Source organism: Macrotis lagotis, chromosome 6 (genome assembly GCF_037893015.1).
Source record: "Macrotis lagotis isolate mMagLag1 chromosome 6, bilby.v1.9.chrom.fasta, whole genome shotgun sequence".
Taxonomy (NCBI): Eukaryota; Metazoa; Chordata; class Mammalia; order Peramelemorphia; family Peramelidae; genus Macrotis; species Macrotis lagotis.
The window spans coordinates 162845153-162870532 of record NC_133663.1 but is presented as its reverse complement, the minus strand read 5'-3'; the positions used below and the strand labels follow the sequence as shown (position 1 = coordinate 162870532).

At 35.1% G+C, this 25380-nt stretch overlaps 1 protein-coding gene and 1 pseudogene across 3 annotated transcripts; both read right to left on the bottom strand.

The window, feature by feature from the left end:
• Positions 1-1036: 1036 nt before the first annotated feature.
• On the bottom strand, positions 1037-24615 carry LOC141491219 (single-stranded DNA cytosine deaminase-like). 3 transcript variants are annotated; one of them, XM_074191925.1, is made up of 5 exons: positions 24506-24615; positions 20784-20947; positions 19901-20457; positions 18755-18806; positions 1037-7975 (listed from the first exon to the last, which is right to left on the bottom strand). In XM_074191925.1, the coding sequence occupies exons 3-5, from the start codon at positions 20447-20449 to the stop codon at positions 7794-7796; spliced, it is 783 nt and encodes a 260-aa protein (XP_074048026.1). In that variant the 5' UTR covers positions 20450-20457; positions 20784-20947; positions 24506-24615; the 3' UTR covers positions 1037-7793. The 3 variants fall into 3 exon arrangements, with proteins under 3 accessions (XP_074048026.1, XP_074048028.1, XP_074048027.1); XM_074191927.1 differs by having other exon boundaries at positions 20803-20947; XM_074191926.1 differs by lacking the exon at positions 20784-20947 and having other exon boundaries at positions 1038-7975.
• LOC141491515 (SAP domain-containing ribonucleoprotein pseudogene) lies at positions 7986-14264 on the bottom strand (annotated as a pseudogene).
• Positions 24616-25380: the final 765 nt, after the last annotated feature.

The following is a 25380-nucleotide window of genomic DNA, read 5'->3' as shown; positions in this document are numbered from 1 at the left end:
TGTCCATGTGATGTTTTTATCTTTTTTTCATGATCTCTTCAGGGTATAGACCCAGTATAGGTATTGCTGGATCAAAGGGTGTGCACATTTTTATTGCCTTTTGGGCATAATTCCAAATAGCTCTCCAGAAAGATTGGATTAATTTACAGCTCCATTAACAATGTATTAGTGTCCCAGATTTCTCATATCCCTTTCCAACATTGATCATTGTTCTTTCTGGTCAAAATGGCCAATCTGAGAGGTGTGAGGTGGTACCTCAGAGATGCTTTAATTTGCATTTCTCTAATAAATAATGATTTAGAGCAATTTTTCATAAGACTATTGATAGCTTTGATTTCCTCATCTGTAAATTGCCTCTGCATGTCCTTTGACCATTTGTTAATTTGTGAATGGCTTGTGAGAAATATAATCTTAAAAAGAGAGTGAGATGTCATAAAGTCTGTTTAAATAAAGCTTGATGGGGTAGCTAGGTGGCATAGTGGATAGAGTACTGACCCTGAAGTCAGGAGGGCCTGAGTTCAAATCCAGTCTCAGACACTTAATAATTACCTGTGTGACCTTGGGCAAATCACTTAACCCCATGAAAAAACCCCCTTGCAAAAACCAAAAAACAAATTAAGCTTGACAAAATACCAGTTAAAGTAAAGTCATCTTGGAGGCCTTTAAGGATCAAAACAAATTGAGTGTAACAAACTGAAGAAAATTGAAAAAGGAAAACCAAGATTTTTATAACCAGCTTCTTTTCACCATCAAGAACTATAGAGCCAGGTCAGTCATATCCTAACATCACAGTTCCACATGAAGTTATAGAAGAGAGAGAAATGGCACTAATGTGAATAGAGTTGGGAGAAGTAGTTGAATTAGAAGAAATATAAATAGGGAAAATCTATGTTGGAAGTTATATAATTATGAAGTTACCATAACTAATTCTTAAGATATTTAATGAACTGGAAAATACCAAAGTGTAGAAAAAATATTGGATCTTACCAATACTGGAAAGAAGGGAACCATAACGTCAGTTATCATCCTATATTCCTATACCATAAATGAAATATTTATGAAAAATTACCACCACATGTATCAAAGGCATCCTCATTGAGATCATAGGTATGATATAAATAGACTTTCTCAACATTCCACAGTATAGTATGTTATAGCATCACACCGTAGACATATATCTAGAGAATATAAGATTCCACTGTTATTATTGTTTATGGATTATTTGAAAAGTATTTATTTTGTTGTTAAAAAATGCTACCTTAAAGGTATTATTTCAAAAAAAATGTTTCCCAACCCTATGCCAAAATTTATTCATGATTCTTCAAAAATTATAAGGATATCCTTGTCTGATGATCCTTTGAACATAAATATCAGAGAACTAAAACAAAGATGTATATCTGCTAAAAGTGTTAGCCACTATGATAGAGAAGACAATATCTAAGTTGGAGAGAAATTCCCTACTGATATTGAGATCATCCAGATATTTCTGTTTGCATCCTGCTAGTTGGAACATTGTAGAACTTTTCAGAAAAGATCTTTTAACACTCAAAAAAAAGTCAGTTTAATTACCTAGAGAAAAAAAAGAAATCTATGAGAAGTATCTAGTGTACCCATCAGAACATGTAATTAGATAAACAAGCTATAAAACTTGTCTATCAACATGATATCTGGGATACAGAACAAATGGACAGCAAGTTGAGCCTAAAATTAAACAGGATGTAAATAGTAAGATAACTTGCCTTAAAGAAATTGCAAAAATTCTAATAACCTCAAACTTCTCCTGGATGCAGAAGTCCTTTTTAATGTCAATAGTCTACTGGTATTATGGCTATGAGTCATTGAACACTACAATCTTTGAAAAATTAAAAACTAATTGTTTAGGGGCCAATGAAGAGGGGGTTATGGTAGATGTGAGAATGCTACAATATATAACAAATAAAGGGAAATGAAGAAATAATGGAAATTATAAGACAGATTTTTATTCATGGATTGCAAACATGAGGCATACAAGCATGTGACTCCCTCCCCCTACAGTCTCATGAGCACACAATGATGGCTCAGGCATATGATGGATGTGTATGCTGACTGATAGCCTAGATTTCCTGGGTCTCTGCCCTTATAGCTGATTGTCATTCCTGGGCAGATACTCAGGGAATGAATGGGAGGGGAACTGTAACCACATTCAGGCAATAGGCAATTTGCATTGCAACACCTCTTTTATCCACCAGAATGACCTTGTGATTAGGAGAGTTTGTAAACATTGCATAAGTGGATTAAATGAAGTTTGATAAACTGAATTTTTGATAACTTTCCATTCCTAACTCTAAATGTAGCTGTTCACACCAGTTGTTAGGTATACAGGATTTTCCTGGTATGTGGGCAGGTCAAGCAATGATCAGGTAAGTAAGTCTCTTCTGTAAACTAGGGTTTAATAATAGATCTGTACTCACAAAGCAATGGGACAGCCAAAGAATATAGACAACAGTTGCACAGGATCAGCTGGTGTGGATGGATTACAACCTAGATTATTGGAAGGAACGTCCAAATCTCCAAGATCATAGAATCACAGATTTTGAGAGTTGGAAGATTTTAGTAGATCCCCCTTTTATGGAGAGGAAACCACATCTTTGAGACAATCAATTCCATTCTTTAATATCTTTAATGTTAGGAATATCTTTTTTTCCTAATATAAAGCATAAATTTATCCTCTTTACAATATCTACCCATTGTTCCTTTTTCTATCCTCTGGGACCAAGCTGAATAGAGATAATCTCTCCTTACAGACTCATTATTTGTATATTAAATTTGTAGTAAAATTTCTAAAATATTAAAAATTCTCTAACAACAATTATTAATATAATATCTTGCATATCAGTGGTGTTTAATATAGACTCATTGAATGAATCTTGAAACAATAATTGGTTTATTTTTTTACAGGTAAGATTAGTAAATATTATTTCTCTGTATTTGTACTTATAGAAAGATAAAACAATCATGTTCCTAGTATAAGTTATTAGGGACTTGTATCTTTCTTTTAGGCAACTGTTATATAATGGAGAATGGGTCAATCTTGGGGTTAAGAATTTCAGATTTCAAATCCTGCTTCTGGCATATTCTTGATGTATCACCTTAGATGAGCTATTTAATATCTCAAAGCCACTGACAACTCTCTAAGGTCATAAAATATGAATGAGCTGCTGATACTCAATGGTAGAAAAAAGTTGTCATACTAGCAGGTCCCCATACCAGCTCAGACACCATTCTTCTCCTTCTTCTGCCCCCATTTCTTGAAAAATAAAATGAAACCTTAACATTATAATTTTTGACTATCACCAAGGTTTAGTAGGAAAGGGAGTATTGTTTATTACATGCCATATCATCTTAAATGCTTTCTATATAAAATATAAACTTTCTGAGGGCAAAGAATACTAACATTTTCTCTTTGTATGACCCCATTATTTACCATAGTATTTGATGCATAGTAAGCATTTGATAAATATTGTGTTTAAATAAACAATTGTTGATTAGTTGCTAAATGAATCTTGATTCTCAGTGACTGTGTTGGTGAGCATGTTTCTGAAGACAGAATGACTGTCTATAAGACTTAATATTTTTTTCCCCTGAACAGTAATATATTCAGCCCCTTCTTTCTCTGGATCACATAGGCAACTGTGCAACATCTCCAGAATCATGACTGTAGGGACACAGAAGAAAGAACATTGTGTTTTTTCCTACATTATACCTGGAATGAAATCAATAGAGGGATTGAGGGAAGGGATTTGATAATGGAACGTCAGCTGGGTCTGTGCTCCTGAAGATGATGCACTGTGAATCTAAAGAGAAAGCTATTAATTCTCTAATCAAACAATGGGGGGGGGGGATTACTGGCACTAAAGGAGTTACATATAAAATTCCTTGCTAGTGGAAAGTCTATACATCAAGTGTAAAATATGCATAGTTTTCAGATTTGCCTATCTTGTGAACACAAGTCCACCTCCAAACCACATTCAACTGAATCTTCCTTAAGTAAAAGAATTAAGAAATTGGAGCTGTTGTATCACAGGGAGCAAGCTGCTGAAAGATTGGGCTGATGGATGGCCACAGGGAAGAAGCATTACCCCTCCCCTCCCCTGATGTCAGCACCCAGGAGTCACCTTGCTATAGTTATGGTTCTGCAGAAAGTTGATGGATCATTAGAACATAGGTTCCTGACCATAGACCTGTGATTCTGGACTGGAGAAAAATATAAAATCATCTCGGGACTAGAGTCTGGTAAAGGATAAGAATGCTCTGCTCTCATCAGTTCATTTCCGGGAAAGTACTTATGAGAACCTGGTCCAGATGCAAACTATAAATGATAGCAATATGCTTTTGGTGCATAGAGTACTGAACTTGGAGGAAAAAAGGATCTGAGTGTGAATTCCCTCAGATATTTACTAGTTAGGAAAAGAAGAAGCATATAATGAATAAGTGTCTGAGCCTGGATTTGAAACCGTCCCAACTCTCATTTTGCTGTGACACCTTAGCTATGTGATCCTGGACAAATCTCTTATGTTCTCTTATCCTCAGTTTCTCTATCTGCAAAATGAGTGGGTTGGACTCATTGGTCTTGAGGTCCTTTGAAGCTCTTAATCTATGATCCTCTGGAAAAAAGAGGAGGTGTGTAATATACTTATATGATCCTGGAAAAGTCACTCTTGGATTTATTTTCTCATCATACATTGCAGAACCTGGACTATGAAAAATATCTGAAGTCCCATTCAGCTCCAAATCTATGATCCAATATGAAAAATAGATAATGGAAAGAATAATGGTTTGAATTCCATTTTTTGAATTGCTGCTTTGATGCTTGCTAGCTACCTGATTTTTGATAAGTTGGAATACATCTAAAGGCTTGTTTCCTTATCTATATAATGAGGAGTCAGAATTGTTGTTACTGTTGTTCGTATTTGTTCTTCCTTGTTTTTTTGAGTTCTTTTTAAAAAATTTTCATTTATTTAAGGCAATGGGGTTAAATGACTTGCCCTAGGTCATTATTAAGTGTCTGAGATAGATTTGAACTCAGGTCCTCCTGCTCTATCCATTGTGCAGCCTAGCTGCCCTGTTCTTCCTTTTTTTTTTTTAAGGTTTTTGCAAGGAAATGGGGTTAAGTGACTTGCCGAAGGCCACATAGCTAGGCAATTACTAAGTGTCTGAGGCCAGACTTGAACTCAGGTACTCCTGACTCCAGGGCTGGTGCTCTATGCACTGTGCCACCGTGCCAGCCACCCCCTTTCCTTCTTGAAGAAGATCAGAGACATCAGAAAGGTGATACCCTGATTTGCAAGTGAATTGGATTGAAGTGAGGCAGAGCTGTATAAAGAAAAGAAGGAAGAAAGTCACCTAACTAATTGGACAATTGTATCTCTAGTGGGGTAGCTCTTAATATTCACAGACTCTAAAGAAACTTCAACCAGGAGTGTTGTGAAATTAAAATAAAAAATAGATATAAAATACTTTGCAAACTTTAAAGAAAGCAGCTAGCTGATACATAGAATGTGAGGTATGGAGTCAGGAAGGCTCATCTTCATGAATTCAAATCTGATCTCAGACACTGAGTAACTGTGTGACTTTGGACAAGTCTCTTAGCCCAATTTGCCTCAGTTTCCTCATCTGTTAAATGAGTTGGAGAAAGGAATGGCAAACCACTCCATTATCTTTGCCCCCCCAATCTCAAATGGAATCATAATTAGACATGAGCCAAACGTCAATCTTTAAAGTACTATATAAATGCTATCTATTATTATTATTATTATTAGTCTATGGTTACAAGACTTCTGAAATGACTGGACAATTGAAACAAATCAAGCCCTGATTTGGAAGGATTGCTAATTTTTTTTTTAGGTTTTTGCAAGGCAAATGGTGTTAAGTGGCTTGCCCAAGGCCACACAGCTAGGTAATTATTAAGTGTCTGAGACTGGATTTGAACCCAGGTACTTCTGACTCCAAGGCTGGTGCTTTATCCACTATGCCACCTAGCCGCCCTAGGATTGCTAATTTCTGATGTATTACTGCTTACCCTGAAAATTTAACAATGACCTCTGGCAAACTGATTGGAATTGGCTCCATCACACACTGATTTTTCTGATAAAGATTGCATGGGTCAATGGATGTGGTACATTATAATATGTCATATAGGCATATGATAAACAGCAATGTCTCTTTAGCTTAATTACACAGTTCTGAGTTGTATAATTGCTACTTCAATGAATAAATGTTTAAGAGGAGAGCTTAAATTCTTGGAACCAACTCTGAAAAAGTTTGTCCGAAAATATATTAAATCAGAAAAGAAGCTTTTCAGTAGATAGATGAAAATCCTTTTCTAAGATGGAAAATGGCTTTTTACTTCCATAAGGCCTTGGACATCAACTTTTGACTTCTTAATTTTTCAAATAAGATGTTGTACATAAACAAGTACCAAGTGAAGTGAAAGAACTCTTCAGAATTAGTGGTGATCAGAAAGGTTGTTAACAAGTGGCTTGTGAACTAATTTTTAAAATATTTTGATAATTGCATTTCAATATAATTAGTTTCCTTCGTAATATGCATTTTATTTTATTCCCCAAGAAAATATTTTCTGAGGAAAAAATTGATAGGCTTCACTAGAGTTTGAAATGAGTCTATGACATAAAAAGATTAAGAATCTCTAAACTAGATTATAATAAAAAAATTTTATACTCTAGAAAGAATAAAAAAGGTCACTGGAAGCATATAGCATTAACTCAAAATTTGAGTTTTAATCCAATAATTTTGAATTTTAAATATAAATTATTATCTATGAATTTTTTTTTTTAAAATAACACCCTCAAACACAATTTCTCTATCTGTCATAAAACTTTGTCTGAAAGGTTGGGTTTGAATTAAAAAAAAGTGAAGACACCATTTATTTGGTTGATCAAAGATATTCATTAGTGAGGTTACTCAAAAGAAACATATTTCTTTTATGTCATCATACTCATGTCCAGTACTCAAAATTCCCAAACAGTTGTGTCTGCACAGAGTCTATTTTGGGTGGTAGCCATGTAGTGGAAGACTATCAAGAGGGAAGGCTTGTGGAAGGTACTATTATAACTTTCAGAAATGATACAGTTGAATTTGGAGTCTGCTGCTGGAAGATTCCTCTTTCCTGTCCCTGGCAGAACCCAGAGCTGCTGTCAAGGCAAGGTGATGGGAGGATGGCCAAAAGTGCAGATGTTATAATAATTTTTGTACCATGAATTAGCAAAAGTCACATCCCAAAACCAATTAACTCCTAACATTACACAGTTATCAAATTCTAAACCAAGCATTGTAGAGCATTTTAACCTCAGGCAATCATTCCTATATTCAGGAATAGGACTCTCAAATAAGGCAATACTTTTTCAATCATGTTACAAAAAAATTCAATCAGAACCTAAAGCAAATGCAAGGGAGGGGAATTTTATCTGGCACTAAGTGCCTTGGGAATCTTATCTGGATTATATAGAAAATGTAAGAAGAAGAAAGGAATAATTCCAAGAATAGGCACAATAGTTGCCCAGGAGCTGGAGTGTGATAAGTTGAAAGAGGAAGCTTGAGCTTAAAATGCATAGCAAAGGTTACAGAATTCTGTAATATTCAAATTCACCAGATTTCCATAATTTCATACTAAATTATTAAATAAATCAAACCAGGAAACAATGTAGTTACAAATAAAGTTAAGATTAAAGATTAAAAACATTGAGTGACATATTTGTATTGCTTGGGGGAAAATGAAAAATAGTGATTCCATTTGCTCAAAAGAGTTTTCTTTTGACTTCTTTCTCCTGTTGTCTTGTTCTCTGGGGAAAACATATTTTCTGTGGAGTTCTTATGTCTGAAAACTCATCTTTCTTAACTGGTGTCTTATTAGGATCTTCTGGTGGGATCTTACTGAACAAGACATGGCTTCCAAAATCAGATGCTGATTCATTGTGAACTAGAATAAATTAAAAAAAAAGATTAGTACCATATTCTCAAGTGAAAATTTATCTCATTCAAATCAAGTTTTGCTCTTTTCTTTTTTCTTTTCTAAATTTTTTAAATTAACGACCAGAATTAAAAAACAAAACAAAACAAAAACAACATGAAAAAATACACCTTAAAGTTGTAATGGCCAAAGAACTAAAACCGGTGCTGAGGGTTTTTGTTTACATCTGGGATACATGTCCTCTCATTAGGGGACAAGACCCAGGAAGATGCCTGTCTGTATACATGTGAGTATATAAAGGATCAAGAGGAATCAGAGATGGGAACCATCAAAGCAGAAGGCAGCAACAGGCAGTACCAAATTGCTCTTTTCCTTTTGTTTGCCTCTGTGTTTCCAGTCCTCTGTACTTCCAGTCCCAGCTGAACTTGTGACAATCCCAAATCTCTCCTTCCTGTTTTTCAGCCTCTCATCATCTTTTTGGAATCTGAGGAGACATTCAAACTAAATCTTTGTGCCCTTTCCTTTAATTTATCCATGTTTACCATAGGTTTGGTGTCTGATGATAAACGTTTTGCTGAAACTTAAGAAGTGCCAAATTGAGCTTCATGGGCAGCCTTCTTAACTCTCCAAGTTCACAGGTACAATGAATCGCTCAGCTTGGTTTGGCATCCTCTGGGTCTGTGGTAATACAGATGTGATTTTCACTCCCTTCTCTGCTGCCACGTCAGCAGTTTTCTCTGGAGGTTCTTCCTCTTTGACAGGTATTTCCACTGGCTTTTGTTCTTCTTCCTGTTTCATCTCCCAGAACATCCTTTTCTTCAGTATGCTGTTCAGGATGCTGCTGAATCTATTGATGACTTGTTGTCCTCTTGTCAGCTTCTCCAACTTTTGCGCTTTTCAAAAAAAAAAAACTTCTTGCCCTGAACAAAGTGCTCCAGACACACCATTAGATAATGCCAAAGTCGTTTGGCATTGGACTTAACCAGACTAGTGTGCGTGGGTTCATCTGCTTTAAAAAAAAAATTGAAGTAAGGTAGCTAAATCAATTAGTCAACACTGACTTAGTAACTTGAACTAGTGCAAACTATTATATCTATCTCACTTTCACCATATGACCATCTTGGTTCTTTTTTTGGCTATTGAAGTCCAATGGGATCTTTTAGGAGTCTTCTTATTCAAAGTATTTTAATATTTTTAACAATTTAAGAAGTCTCTAGTGCCTAGAGGCACCCATGAGATGTTCAAAGAACTAAAGGAAGACATTAAGAATATCAAGAGTGTCCCTTTATGGAGGATTTATAGAAAGACATTAACAAATCACGTAAAAATATCTGAACATATGGGTTTAAATGGGTTATGATTCGTATCATGAAGGGAGTTGATCACATTGATGAGATCACAGTTTCATTACAGTATTGAGATCTAACTTGAACTTCTAATGTATGTATATGTGGTATGGGTGTGTGTGTGTGTGTGTGTGTGTGTGTGTGTGTGTGTGTGTATGTGTGTGTGTGTGTGTATGTGTTCTAACATTGTCCAGTATGTAGTGTGTAGGCTTAAATAAAATATAATCTTAATTTGAATCTCATTAGGCCTGCTAAGTGCCCCCCAATTACCTACTTTAGGGACTTGAGTGCATAATTAAGATTTTTTAAAAATGATCATAAAATCTGACAAAATAAGATTACTACTATCCCTACCATCAAAAAGTAAGAATGGTTGAAAGTAAATGTTTACCCTTTCAACATACTAAAAGTTGTTTGTTTTTTTGCAGCTCAAGCATCATTAAGTAGAGACAGACACTCAGTGCCAGAACGGTTATGTCTCTTTAGCTCAAATTTTTAACTCTAATGTTAGCCATCTGTAGCTGGATTTCTTGGCAGATATAATGAAGCCAGTGGGTTGGCTGGTTATAGACAGCTGGTGAGAGCAATCTTCATTTCAGGAAAAGTCTTATGTTTACTTGGGGAACCTATCTCCTTTGAGCCACACCCTTACAACATCCTGCTATTAAAAAAGATGAATTAAAAATTAATTTTTCTTCCATTGGCCTGCTCTTTTCTGTAAAAGAAAAATATACATACCTAAGGATATTATTGATTTAATTTTCCCCCCAAGCAACACCCAGCATATTCTATTCATTACTATATTTCATGATTTAAATGCCAAAATTAAAGCAACTATTCTTTTTGCTTTTCAGAAATCTTACTGAAGCTTCACTCTAATGTCTTGTTTATAATTCATGCCACAGGGTGATCTTACAAGTGATCCTAAGCTACAACGAAATCTTTCTGAAATTTCTGGGCTTATACATATCATTTCCCTTCATGCAGCTTGTTAATGTAGCCTAACTTGCTTCTTCCTGTTCCCTTTCTATTTCCCTTTCCATATTTTTTTGCACAGGATGTTCCCAAAGTCTGAAGTCTAAAATGTACACTTTCCTGCCTCTTAGAGTGCATTAATCCTACTTCTCAGAATGCATTCCTTCGTACCTCTTTAGAAACCTAAGTTTCCTTCAGAGTTTGGCTGAAATGCCACTTTCTGCCATTAGAGGTCTTTTCATTATTCTCCCAGCTCTAGTTTCTACCCTTACTCCTGCAATTTATTTTGTATAAACTCAGTGATCTTCCTTGGTAATTGTTCAACAAGCATTTATTAACTGTCACTAAGTGTATACAAAGAAAATGCAAAAAATAAAAAATAGGGGCAGCTAGGTGGCGTAGTGCATAAAAGCACCGGCCTTGGAGTCAGGAGTACCTGGGTTCAAATCCAGTCTCAGACACTTAATAATTACCTAGCTGTGTGGCCTTGGGCAAGCCACTTAACCCCATTTGCCTTGCAAAAACTAAAACTAACTAACTAACTAACTAAATTAAATAAATAAATAAATAAATAAATAAAAAGTCCTTGCTCTTGAGTATTAGTGAGGGGGGGAAACAATATGCGCTTTAAAATAGGTATAGACAATATACACACAGAGGAGATGCAAGATAACTTTTATGGGAATTGATGGAGGTGGGCAGGAAAGACCTTCAGAAAGTAGTATATTCTCGTACAATGGATGGAATGCAGGACTTGGATTCAGGAAGACTCATCTTCCTGAGTTTAAATCTAGCTTCAGACAATGACTAGCTCTGTGGCCTTGGGCGAGTCACTTAACCCTATTTACCTTAGTTTCCTCATCTGTGAACTTAGCTGGAAAAGGAAATGGCAAACCATTCTAGTATCTTTGCCTAGAAAACCCTAAATGGGGTCATGGAGAGTCAGACATGACTGAAATGACTCCTAGGTATAGTTCTGCTCTCATTCCTGCAATTTATTTTGTATAAACTCATACTTGATCTTATTGTGTTGCTATAAAAACCTCCCCCAAAGCATTTTATCACAATCTTGAAGGAAGACTGAGGGGATGAGGGAGAACATTCCAGACATATTGTTAGTGCAAAAGTAGAGTCAGATATGTCCTGTGTGAGGACATTTTGATTAGATGGTAAAGTTGGGTGTAGGAGAACAGAAACTCCTTGAGGACAGGAACAGTTTCATTTTAATCTGTTTCCCTAGTGCCCAGCTGGTGCACAGTAGGCATATTTAATGTATGCTATATTCTCTAACAAAGGCTTGAGGATAGCCTCCCTTAGTATAATAGCTTAAAGGAAACACACACACACACACACACACACACACAAACACAAAGCGACAAATTGGACTTGGGAGTTTGGATTCATCTCATTAGAATATGAACACCTTGAAGACAGGGATTTACTTTGCTCTTATTCCTAGTGACTAGTACATGGTACCTTTACAAATTTTTACTGGTATTGGTTCTGACACCTAGTGGCTGTCAAGATGGTCAAGATTCACAAGATTTCTGTGAGAAAAGGCATTTTGTAACATATGTTCTGTGAGTTATTCTTAATAACAGTATGAATATTCATAACAACTTGAACATGAATATTATAAATAAATCTGTGACTATTATCCCATTCTACCCTTCAGTTATAAAGTTAAAACTGTAGCCATTATATTGGGAAGAAAACATGTGCAAGGTGATAGAAAGGGAAGCCAGTTCTTTTTGTCTTCCTCTTCCCTCCTCCCATTCCTCCTCCTCCTCCTCCTTCTCCTTCCTTCTCCTTCTTCTCCGTCTCCTCCTCCTCCTCCTCCTTCTTCTTCGTCTTCTTTTTCTTCTTCTTTCTTCTGTCCTCCTCCTCCTTCTCCTTCCTTCTCCTCCTTCTCCTCCTCCTCCTCCTTCTTCTTCTTCTTCTTCTTCTTCTTCTTTCTTCTTCGCCCCCTCCTCATTCTTCTTGTTTCTTCTCCTTCTCCCCTTTGTCCTTGTCCTCCTTTTCCTCCTCCTTCTTTTTTCTTTTATTTTGATAGTCTATGTTGCAAAGAGAAAAATGGCCAGACAGCTAGCCAGACAAACAGATGGAGGGGGACAGACAGATGGCATCAAATGCTATAGAACCTGGTGACCCAAGGACCCTCAGGGTGGGACTTAGGGGAATATAGACATGTTTTATTCTTGGTTCCATCATTAATTAGTAGTGTTACCTCAGGCAAATAATTTGACTTTTTAGGACTACAGTTTTTTCATGTGTAAAATGAGTAGATTGAATTAAATGATCTTTAAGATTGCTTCCAATCTTTTATTTGTTCTTTTTGACTAAAGGAGTAGAGTCTATTCTCTTAATGATATTATACCCATTGGACCCATACTCCATTTTTTAAAAAAATACATTTTTGGATGCCTTTTCTTTTTGCTTTAAAGTCTTTTCACCAACACTCATCTATCCTCTTCTCTTTCCCTTGAAATTTCCTTTGTGACAAAGAAAAACATTTATGCAGAAAAATACAATGAAATAACGACCCTTTCTGACACAGAATATAATAATCTATTCTATATTTTCCTGGGGAAATGTTTATGGACTTATACCCAGAAGCAGGATACACATATTCTGAACTGTACAACTTAAAGAGATAAGTGGACTAAGATTCATGTCAGAGGTAATAATGGTATCTAAATCCTTTGTCAGGATCTGTTAAGATAAAGAAAATTTTGATGGCCACTGCATATACCCATCTGCCAAGGGTTGGTTAGGGAGTTGTTATCTAGACTCATGGACCTGCTACCTTGGCATAGGATGGGAGCTGGGGCTATGGAACCCTAATTTATATCCTGATTAGATTCTAAACTGTAGTGGAAATAATTACCAATTAAACAGCTAGGGCCCTGGACTTGTTGGTTGGCTAAACCATGCAAATAAGAGAGTTATTCAACATAGGTTGGATTAGACAATCTGTTGATTGGAGAAGGAGGTGTTTGTGGTAAATTGAATCTATCAAGTTGCTGCCAAAAGATAGATGACAATAGATAAGTAGTAAAAGACATCAGAAAGTAGGCATGTACTCCCACATAAACCTGGAAAATAGATTGGGTCCATGTCTCTGATAATGAGGAAGTAAAAATCTTGCTAGAAGAAAAAGTCAGTAGTTTTGTCAATAACTAGGATTGTGATTTAAGAAAGAATTCATTAATAAGGTGTGGAACTCAAATTCTTATTAAAAAAGAAAGGGGGGGAATTGTAAGGAATATGAGGGTATTTGGGTTCCACAGAAATGTGAAGGAAGAATTGTTAGTTTACATTACAAAGACTAGGGTCTGCCTGTATTGTTGTCTATGGGCAGGTACTGATTTAAGACAAAAAACAGTCTCAATCTGATCAAAAACTGAGATTAGGCCAGGTCTTCCCCACTTAATTCTAAATTAACCTAGGGTATTCAACCTTCTCCTTTGCACATGCTCAAGGAGGTAAGTGTTCTTGCCCATTAGTATAATGAGCAGGGTGGAGAAAACATATGGGGACCAATGTATCAGTTAGATTATGACCCCAACCAATGATTGGCATGAAACTGTATTAAAGATCTAACATTTTTGGGATTACTCACCCCCTCCCACCTTGAGAGAGGTGTGCCATTTATTGAGACATCTTATTAAAAAACCATTTAGGGGCAGCTAGGTGGCGTAGTGGATAAAGCACGGGCCTTGGAGTCAGGAGTACCTGGGTTCAAATCCGGTCTCAGACACTTAATAATTACCTAGCTGTATGGCCTTGGGCAAGCCACTTAACCCCATTTGCCTTGCAAAAGCCTAAAACAAACAAACAAACAAAACCCCATTTAAATAAAAAAAAGTCTATCCTAGTAGGCAGCATAATCTCCTTGGTATAGTGATATAGGCTTCTATGGAGGTCTACCATGTTGCAGAAGAGTTACCAGGACAGAAAGATCGAGACTTGTTCATATTTCCTCAATGCCATGGTTCTCTGGGAGGAAGGACATGGATGAGGCTACTTCCCTTACTTAGCTTGTGTAAGGCTGGCTGTAGCAGAGTACATTTAAATAAATCATCCTGTCAAGGACCCCGTGCCCTTCTACTTTTGGCAAGTATAATACATTTTCAAATGTGTTAAAATGCTCTGTGTGTACATTGGGAGTGGAGGGAGGAGGAGACCGAAGAGTTCCCTATTTTGGTGATGGCTTGGTTAGCTCTGGGTTTTTGAGGACACAGCAGTCCCAGCACAGGCCCAATTTTAAAGATAGCTTGGCATCCAGAAGGAAAGATAGGTCAGGTCAGATCTTCCCTGGGCTTTCAAAAGCAACCAAAATAATTTTCTTTCACTGTCTCTCCTTCCCCAATGGCAGCATATAACTATAAGCTCGGAGCCTTTCCAGAAGCAAACCCGGTTATTTTTCCTTCTATCAAATTGTTAGTAGATAAAGGTATTATCATGTTAAAAGGAATAATGACAACAGCTAGATTTCATCTAATAAATGTTCAGAGACAGATTGTCACTAAAATCTCATAGAACTACTGGGATTGCTAAATCATATCACATTGTGAAACCTTACTTATTCAGACTACTTTGGAACTATGGAAAGTCTGAATTCTTAAATGAAGTTTTATTTATCAGTTCTTTCTCTGATTGCAGTTAGCATCTTCCTTAATATGACCCACCTTCTCAGATGTTTCTCAGAGGGGCATACCTTTGGGAAATTATTGCTTAAGATCCCATTAGTAATGCAGTGTACCTTTCAGCTAAAATAATATATGATTTGTACAAGGATCCTGTGGAGCTTAATTGTAAAGTCTAGGAGGCAGTGTTTCCACTTTGTCTCAGGATCTTTGGTGTGTAAGGAATGATTCATTTGGGCATCTATTCTCTTCCAATCTGTAGTAATAAGTTTGATATTTTATATATATCATATAGGGATAATTAAGATAGGTTCTTGTAATAGTCCTCAAAGTATAATGTCATATTTACTAGTTGTTTACCACTAATGACTCACTTGTGCAATCACAAGAATGCTGACAAAGATCTCTCCATCCTGTTTACTCAGATTTCATGTCCAAACCCAGCATAGGTCATCTCTGGGGACTCTTGTCTTGCCCATCTTAATTTTAGGTCCTCAAGATCAAAGTCAATCAACCAATAAGATTTTGTACTTTACCATGTCTTTTTTTCATTTTGGGGCATCAAACCCTATAAAAACAAGATTCTGGGGACTAGAGACATCTCAGATCCTGAGGAATATCTGGGTCCACTTCATTAGAAGGGACTATGGTCCCTTTAATAAAGTGTCACTAGCTCCGAGCTCTGCCTCAGCTTCTTTTATTGTAGGTTGGACAATTTTGAATTCCACAGTTGCCCAGCAGAATCTTGATATAGAAGTTGCTTAATAAATGCTTGTTAGATTTAAATAAATTCCTGCTATTTGCTGGAAAAAAATGAAACAAATTATCTTATGGCTGAAAGGAACTTTTCTTGGTGGCTTTGACTTTATAGTCAGATAGATAACAAGCAGAACTCACATAAGCTGAAGTTTTCCACAAATAACTTACAGTTTCCTGGTTCTAAATGATTTTCCCAAAACACTGATTTAGACCATCACTGTCCATCTTTGTCTTTCAAGATTTCTATTCTACCTATTGATTCTTGCTTCTCATAGAATCATAGATTTAGTTCTCCTCAGACACTTTTACAAATGAGGAACTGAGGATCAGCCATGTTAAATGACTTTTCCAAGGTTATACAGGCAGTTGTTATCAGATTTAGATTTAAATTCATGTCTTCGTACTCCATACTTTCCATTTCCTTATCACAGTATTGATGTACAACAATTTTTGAATTTGAAATTATCTCCATTGAGTAGGAAGTTGATTTATATTTTTCTCTCTCCATGATTAAGTAGTATGGTGAAGCTTAGAGAGAGCTAGCTTAGACCTAGGGATAAGTCCTATGTTTGATATGCAATTGTGTAACCTGGGCAATTCATTCCTTCTGATGTTCCCAGATACTCTAAAACTATAAATTGAAACCCATGGTTATGGGTCTGTATTGATAGGGGGAGTTTTTTATCTTGATAGTTTTCTATATCAAAGAATCTTAATAATAATAATAATAATAATAATAATAATAATAATAATACATTAAAGTTTTCAGGGTTCCTAAGAGAATTGGAAAGACAGGTGAAGGGAAGACAGTCAATTATTAACTGTGACAGAAGAAATGTAAATGGGATCAAGAGATTTTTGTATGCATGTTTTGTGAAGATAAGCTACTAAAATGATAAGAATAATGATACTGGAGTAGTGAATTTTATAATACTTTTATTACTATGTACAGCTAAAAATGGCCTAAAATTATACAAATCGAAATGTAAAGTTACCAATTAATGTTGTCTAATTTAGATATTTAAAAAAATCTATCCTGTTCCCTATAAAGAAAGGAAAGGAAAACAAACCTTTGCGACTTTTCTAAGTCTAAAGCCACCAACTAATTATGCAAGTGTGCCCTAATACTAAATGAATAAGACATAGAAGAAACATTTGTCTAAGAAAAATGATGGAAATTCTTTTGTTCCTCGCTCCCTTCCTTCTTCCCCTCCTCCTCCTTTCCTTCCTTCCTTCCTTCCTTCCTTCCTTCCTTCCTTCCTTCCTTCCTTCCTTCCTTCCTTCCTTCCTTCCTTCCATCCTTCCTTGTACTTTCCTTCCTCTCTCCCTCCCTCTCTTCCTGTCCACCTTCCTGCTTTCTTTTTTTGCCTTAATAGTGGCTAATGTTCATAGTGAGGAGAATAATTATTTATGGCTTGTTAGTCACTTATAACACTGTTGTGAAGGATAATTATTGTTAGCTTAAATGAAATCCTATGGCTTGGGTATATATCTAACTTCAGGAATGTGTTGGTTGACTTAAGTTCTTTCTATGAAATATAAAATGTGTGTATATATAAATATATATATACATATATCAATATGCTTGTGGAAATTCTGACACTTATGGTATTGACTTTAATATTTAAACCTATTTAACCTATTTAAAATAAGTATTTTATTTTAATGATGCAAAAATACTTTAAGTAATATTCTACTTTTCTGATAATTTTAGCAAATAGGGCTAGATTTTACTTTAGACTTATAAGTAGGAGTTAATTTGAATCTTCTCAATTATTTTATACATTAATGGACCATTTAGTATTTTTGTTACCTCTGCACTTAAAGTACTCTAGTGAGGCTATACCTCTGTGAATCAGGGAGCACTTTGATTTTGAAAAGCATCAAAATTGTATACCAAAGGGAAATCAAAATTGGGGAGGGTATAAGTAGGCTACAGCCAATTACTAATGATGTAAGTAAAAAAAACATAAATGAGATCAAGAGATATTTTATGTAAAGTTTTTTGTAAAGATCAAAATACTATAAAATAGGTAATGCTGTTAAATGGTTTAAAAAAATCATTTGGAAAGGAGATAACACATTGTGAGAATGAAAGATAGTAGACGGCTACTACATTGATATTCTTAAAATGTGAAGAGTTTAAGAGAAAGAGATCCAGTATATGAGGTAGATCCTTTAGAGTGGTGTTTCATAACTTGGGATTCATGACCTTGGTTTTACTATTTTTACTATTTCAATGTATTTCTATGTATTCCTTCATATTTTGAGGAATATTCCTTCATATATGTTTCATCAGAGCACCAAAAGGATCTATTCTCTCTCTGTCTCTCTCTGTCTCTCTCTCTGTCTCTCTCTCTCTCTCTCTCTCTCTCTCTCACACACACACACACACACACACACATACAAAGAAATATTAGAATCTTTGTTCTTGGGAGAATTGCAGAATAACATAGAATTGCATAAAATGAAAAGGCATGTAAAGTTGTGGCTTCACCATTGAAGAGAATGACCATATAGATGGAGTTATAGATTCATTTAAGTATCTAAGCAAGACTTATCACTGTCTTTTAATATGATCCTTAAGTAAAGAATCACTAAGAGTCATTGTCACTATAATGCTTCCTCTCTCATCTTTTAGAAATTATAAAAGAAATTTTGAATGAATAATTCTAACTTTTTGATTTAGGGTGCTTTTAAAACTCTTCAGGGATATATGGGCTTATTCATATTAATTGCAAATCTATAAAAGATGCTGTAGTCAAGAGATGTAACTGCTTATATGATTATCATCAAAAATATTTACTAATTAATATGTATTTAAAAATCAGTCTTATGTATAATGCCAATTTCATTAGTTAGCATCCTCTAGGATTTTAAACTGCTTCATGTATAGCTTCAGGAGTATAGGATACATATCATTGGAGATATATAACAAAATATAGGTCAGATACATATCTGGGAAAAATTTCTCTTAAGACTTCCCATTGTGATTAGGGCACATTTTCTCTTAAATTCACAACTTTACACATTATGGATTGTTAATTTGTTGACCTTACCTGGAGAAGAAACATCATTTGGAAAGGAATGGTTATCTAATCTGTTGTCCTCCTGGAAAGAACAAATTGAAAATTGTTTAAAAATATGCATAATTTAAAAGCATAGCATCTGAAAGAGAAAAGAGTAGCTAATCACCATCCTCTTTATTCAAATCCTGTACTTTATTGTAAATCTTCTCTCTTTTGATTCAAATGATTGTGAACCTTTCAATATTTATCTATAAACTTTAATAATAATAATGTTACCTTTTTAATAAATATAGAATCAATCAATTGACTTTGACTTAAAATAGTTACTCACTATCATTTTGAATTTCAATATTATCAATAAAGGCTCTGGTAATTGTTATTAGCCAGTTTGTTGTCAATTTAAAAAATTTGAAAGCATTATTTTTTGATGATTTGAATGGATATGTGAAAAAAACTTCATATCCAGAACTTGAGGAACACCATCTCATATCCTCTTAAGCTGACACAGTTCTCTATGAGCTGAGTATCTATGAACAACTCAAAAGAAGAAAATTGAGAGGGAGTATTATTTTGGGTACCTCAACAATGAAGCTGTGAGACAAAAACAGGGATCTTCAGGTACCTGAATGTCATTTCCATGCAGGCTTCCCTGACCCTATACCTCCTACCTCAATGACAATCCCCTCAATCCTTTTAGCATTTGCCTTGCACCTCTTTAAATACTATTCATATATTCTTCTGTGTCAGAGCAATCTATATATGAAAGGCGGTGTGGCATAGAAGATTGACTTCGGAATAAAAAACAAAAACAAATTTGGATCAATCCTGCCTCTAACACATTTTAGATGTGTCATCATGACCAAGTTTCTCAACTTTAGTGCTCTGGACAGCTCCTGATTACAGATTACTGATGAGTGATCATTTCTACAGATAGAGTAACTTTCCACACTTGGAATTCCTCATTCTGAAGAAATCAAAGGTTAGGAAAAGTGTTTGGATATCAAATCTGTTTTTACTAGATGGTGAGTCCCAGGAGGGCAGAGGTGCATTTTTTGTTGTTGCTGTGTAACTTTTGTCTCTCCCCCAGCTCCTAGCATAGATCTCTGCACACACTTATTTGTTGGAGTTATTTTCCCTGATATCCCTTATCTCACTTATGGCTGATATGAAATATACCTGATTCAACAAATGATGAAATATCATTTCATTTTCTATACTTTGCACTTCTAAATCTGGCCATGCATTGAACTTGGTGCAAGGATCCACAAATAAATACAAACAGTCTTCAAAGTCACTTTGTCCCATCATCTTAATCAGAACTCCCAGGCTTTGGAGCATTTTCAAGCTTTTCTGATTCTGATCATTTTTCAAATAATATGGCCTTGCTGCTTTGATGTTAAATCCAATTTTGGTTTGATACTTCATTAAAAAATTGATTATTTCATCACAGCAATGGTGGCAGGGGGTATAGGAAAGAAACCAGGTAATGTTGTACTTTGTAGTATTGGGAATATTTGCTACTAGATAGTTTTCAATTTCCCTTAAAACTAGGATTTCAGCATGACATTGGCCTGGATTATTGAAAGCATGACCCCATAATTTCCAAAGTGTTTTACTGTCTTCTTTCAGACTAAAACAGAGCAAAGTTTGATGGGGTGTATTTATATTGGAAAAATGTCCATAGAATTCTTCTTCAGATATTTCTTTCTTTAACCTCAGAGGCATCTTTTAACCTAAAGAGTTGAGAAAAAAAATTAGACAGCAAAAAGAACACATGGTGTCAAATGCATTATATTTCATTGAATATATATTAGATTTTGTAAGGCAATGGGGTTAAGTGGCTTGCCCAAGGCCACGCAGCTAGGCAATTATTAAGTGTCTAAGCAAATATATTTTTCTTTAATGAAGATTTTAGAACTATTTTCTCTAGAAGTTAGATTTTTTACTAAAAGAGACAATTTTTGAGGCTGAGAAATCATAATGAATACAAGTAAATCTTTGTAGTTTGAATTTTCAATTAAAACAAAGATTTCTAAATTTGATACTTAATAACTATGACCTTGAGCATGTCCCATTACTTCTCTTTTCTTGTTCGATTGTTTCAGTGGTGTTTGACTCTTTATTGGATTCCTCATGTCTGATTCTTTGTGGAATTTTCTTGGTAAAGACATTAGAATGATTTGATCTTTCCTTTCTTTCTCCAGATCATTTTAAAGATGGAGACTGTAAAGCAAACAGGATTAAGTGGCTTACTCAGGGTCACACAGTGAGAAAAAGTCTGAGGTCAGATTTGAACTCAGAAAGATGAATCTTCCTGATTTCAAGCCCAATTCTCTATGTACTTTGCTACTCCATTTCCTCACCTATAAAATGAGGTGATTAGACTAGTTATTTCTAAGGTTCCTTTAAATTCTAAATCCAAATATTTTTTTAAAAATAGTCTTTTTTTTAAATAATCTGTCTATTCAACTACTTTTGATCCATGGAAAATTTCAAAGTGCAGTTATTGAAAACACTGTTTTTGCCATAGAAATTTCTTGTTTGTTTTTGAATTCCAAAAGAAATAAAAATCTATGTATAATAAAAAGTGTGGTTAAAATAAATTGAGAATAATCAATGAAAGACAGTATATAGGCTGAAGGGGCTGAATCTTATAAGATAAAATTTACTTTTTTTTTTTTTTTTAGGTTTTTGCAAGGCAAATGGGGTTAAGTGGCTTGCCCAAGGCCACACAGCTAGATAATTATTAAGTGTCTGAGACCCCAGGTACTCCTGACTCCAGGGCTGGTGCTTTATCCACTGCACCACCTAGCTGACCCTTAAAATTTACTTTTTACAAAAATCAATATCACAAATATAAGATAGGGAAGGCATACTTAGATTGTAACTTGTTTGAAAACAATTAGGGAGTTTTGATAGACTACAAGCTCAGTATGAGAAATTAATATAATATGACATTCTGAAAACCTAGTTTGATTTTGGACTGCATTAGCTTTCAGGAAGAAGGAATTGATATTCCTACTGTAGATCTCAGCTTAGATGAAAGTTGATTGAATGCCAAGGACTGGAGTCGGAAACACTTATCATTCTGTATTCAAATCTGGTCTCCAACACTTCCTAGCTGTGTGACACTGGGGAAGTCACTGGTTGCCTCAGTTTTCTCATCGGTAATGTGAGCTAGAGAAGAAAATGGCAAACTGCTCCAGTATCTTTACTAAGAAAACTCAAATTTCCAGGAAGAATTGAATGCAACTGAAAATGACTGGATAATAAGAATTTCTGTTGCACTTCTATTGGAGTTAATCTGGAGTATGTTCATGTTTAGGAATCACAATGGACAAATGAGTCCTTCTAGGGAAGGGTAAGCCAATGTAGTGACAAGTTTTGAGCCTGTCATATGAGGATCATTTGAAGGAACTAAAGATGTTTAACTTGGATAAGAAATGTAACCTCAAATCCCCAAACCTAAATATTATTTAGAATTATGGATCTTTTTCAGTAGAGCATGTTTCTATTGGGACACTTTTATTTATATATGACTGTCCCTATACTGACAAAATCACACATCCTTACCCTTTTCCCTCTATACTCTCATTATTAGTATTTATCATATGCCTATATAGACTGCTCTTATTTTTTGAGCAAATTATGATCTAAAAATTCACTTCTAAATTTTCTCTTTGGATCTTGGAAGACATTTTCTTAAAGAATGAATGTTATAAATTCTGGTTAGGTTCCAAGGCTTGCCCACAAAACCTCATTTAACCAATAATATGACAGACTCCACTATGGTCCTAGTATGATATAGAAGTGAATACAGCTACTTTAAAAACTATTGATCCAGTTGTATTCCTCAGCCTATGTGCTGATATGAGATGGGTGAGGGTGGAAGTATTAATTAGCATGATAGTGTAGGGTTGTTGTATTATATATATTTTGTATGAGAAATATAATTCTGGACACGAAATCAAAAGATATATGTTTGAATCCATACTATGATGGTCACTAGTTGTGTGACTTTGAATAAGTCATCCACCCTCTTTAAACCTCAGTTTGATAATCTATAAAATGGGAAGGAAAGCTTACTTCATAAAATTTTGTGAGGAAAGTACTTTGTTAACTATAAAGTGCTATATAAATGAGTTATTTTAATTTCATTATAGGGAAGAGGCTCCATAAGAATAAAAGGAAAGATTGTTTGGAGGGTCCAGTGGTTGCCAAGCTGGATTGTTATGGGAAAGAAAGGAAATGGGAGAAGATATGGTACTCATCATCTTTTTTTGTTTGTTTGGTTTTTTTGCAAGGAATGGGTTTAAGTGACTTGCCCAATGTCACACAGCTGCATAATTATTAAGTGTCTGAGGTCAAATTTGAACTCCAGACCTGGTGCTCTATCTACTGCACCACCTAGCTGCCCCCAGTACTCATCATCTTGCAGATAGATCCGGGTGATTCTGCTTGTCATTGGTAAAATCAGTTATTACAGTCAAATTTATAGTATGTATATATATACTAAGCTAGTGTGAACATCAACTAGTAAATACCAAAGGCTTGGGAACACTACGCTATAATAAATTAAAACTAAAGTTTGAATGTATATATTAAGTATTTTTATCTAATCTCAATGAGAATATTATTAACATTGGATAGGACAACTGCCACAATTTAAGAGATGGAAGAGGGGAAAAAAAGGCAGGCTCATTTGAGAGATAATTCATAAAATTAAATTTAAAAATTGCTTAAGTTAGATTCCTGTAATATTCCATTGCCTGAGAACAATTGGAATAGAAGGAAGACCGGAGGGACTTTAGTCTATATTGAAAATGCAGTAAAAAAATTCAGGGAGCACAGGGGAAAATATTTTGATTATAGTGTCACCACACAAAAAGACCAGTTTTATTTTGGTGTAAACTTCCTTTCCCCTAAGTTCCTTGAAGTTAAGGTCCCTTTCTTCCTTCTTTATATCCCTAGTGCTTAGTACAGTGCCTGTATCAAGAGGAAGGCCATGAAGACTGCAATAACTTTGGTGTGATAACTTGAGTCTTATAGACTAGTTAGTTGACCAGCAACTGTTCTGTCAGATTAGAAGTACTTCCTCACTCCTTTGTAAATATAGACCCTATGGTGCCCTTCCTGTCACTATCTTCTTTGTTTCCCTCCTGAACCCCTCTGTTAAGAAATTTCCTTCTCATCCTAGATCTATTCCTTTTAGATTATTTCTACCTTTTGGTCTTTACTGAAAACTATATTTCTTCTGAAGGCACCTTATCATTTGATATTCTTTCCATAAACTTCTTTTGACATATGCCTTAGTCTTAACTGTTACTTTCAAACTCACACTTGTTACTTGTATCTCTTTAGGACAAAAAACAAACAAATAAACCAAAAATTCCCCCCCACCCACCCAAATTAAGTAGTCATTCAACATTTCCTGAGAACCTTCCATGATCAAGAACTCATTTCCCCTCAAGGCAGCTCAATCCATTTTTGTATGTTATAATATTGTTTGCTAAATACATTGTATATTATTTTCTTTTTTTTTAAATATCAAGCTGAAATTGTTGCAATTTCTATCCATTACTCCTTATTCTGCTATCTGAAGTTAGGATAAACAGTGTAATTCTTCTTCCATTTTCTAGTTACTCAAATTCAACCCAAATATCATATCCCCCCCCCCACCTTCTCTCTTAGTCAAGAATCCTCAGTTTCTTTCTTCAAAATCAATTTGTTTTGGTTACTCTCTTGAATAAAATCAATGAACCATTATTTTACAAAACTGACCTTTTAGACCATGGTGAGTCTTTCTCCGACCTTCAACTTCCTGCAAACAGCTTGATCTGTTATTCTGCGTTGAGTTTTACTTCAGAAATGAAAGGAAAAACTTGGCCATTTTTTCCTTTCAGTTTCTTTTGACAGTAAAATTGACCAGTAAGTTAAAATTTTCACTATATCCCCATCTAGTGGCAAATGATAATACAAAGGGTTTATTGGGGTGGGGTGGGGGACTTGGAAAAAAGAAAGGAACAATAATAGCTGAAATTTGAACCTAAGCAATGACTCCAAATTCACAACTCCTAGAGTATAAACTTGATATGATGGAACGAATAATAGATTGGAATTCAGAGAACCCAAGTTCAAATTCTGATTCAGTTATTATCTGTTTGAACTTGAACAAGTTTATTTAATCTTTCTAAGAAGGTTAAGAAGGTAAGTTAAGGACCATCTTCTCCTTTGAGCAAGTGAGTGAGTGACATTTGTTTGGACTCTTTCATGACCCTAAATCAATATTTGAGAGGGTAGAGAAATACAATTCTAGGTCAATACTCCTCTTGTGGAGAGGTCAGGAAAAACCAAATTCTTCTTCTGCTCCTCTTAAGGAGGAAATCTGTCTTTCCTGAAGGTGGGGTGGGCAGGATTCCAGAAATATTTATGTTACCTTTAAGTTAAACTAGGTGGAAATACATATTTTACATGAAATACATGTTTTATTATTGCTAAAATCTCAAAACATTGTTCATTTTAATTTTAAAAACTAGAACTTTTTGAAAGATAGGGTGAAATGGAGAAGGTAAATATGAGGACAGGAAAATGTTACAAAATAAAACAACAATGTTGAAATTGAGAAGGTGCTTGTCTAACTCTAGGAAGTGGTAATA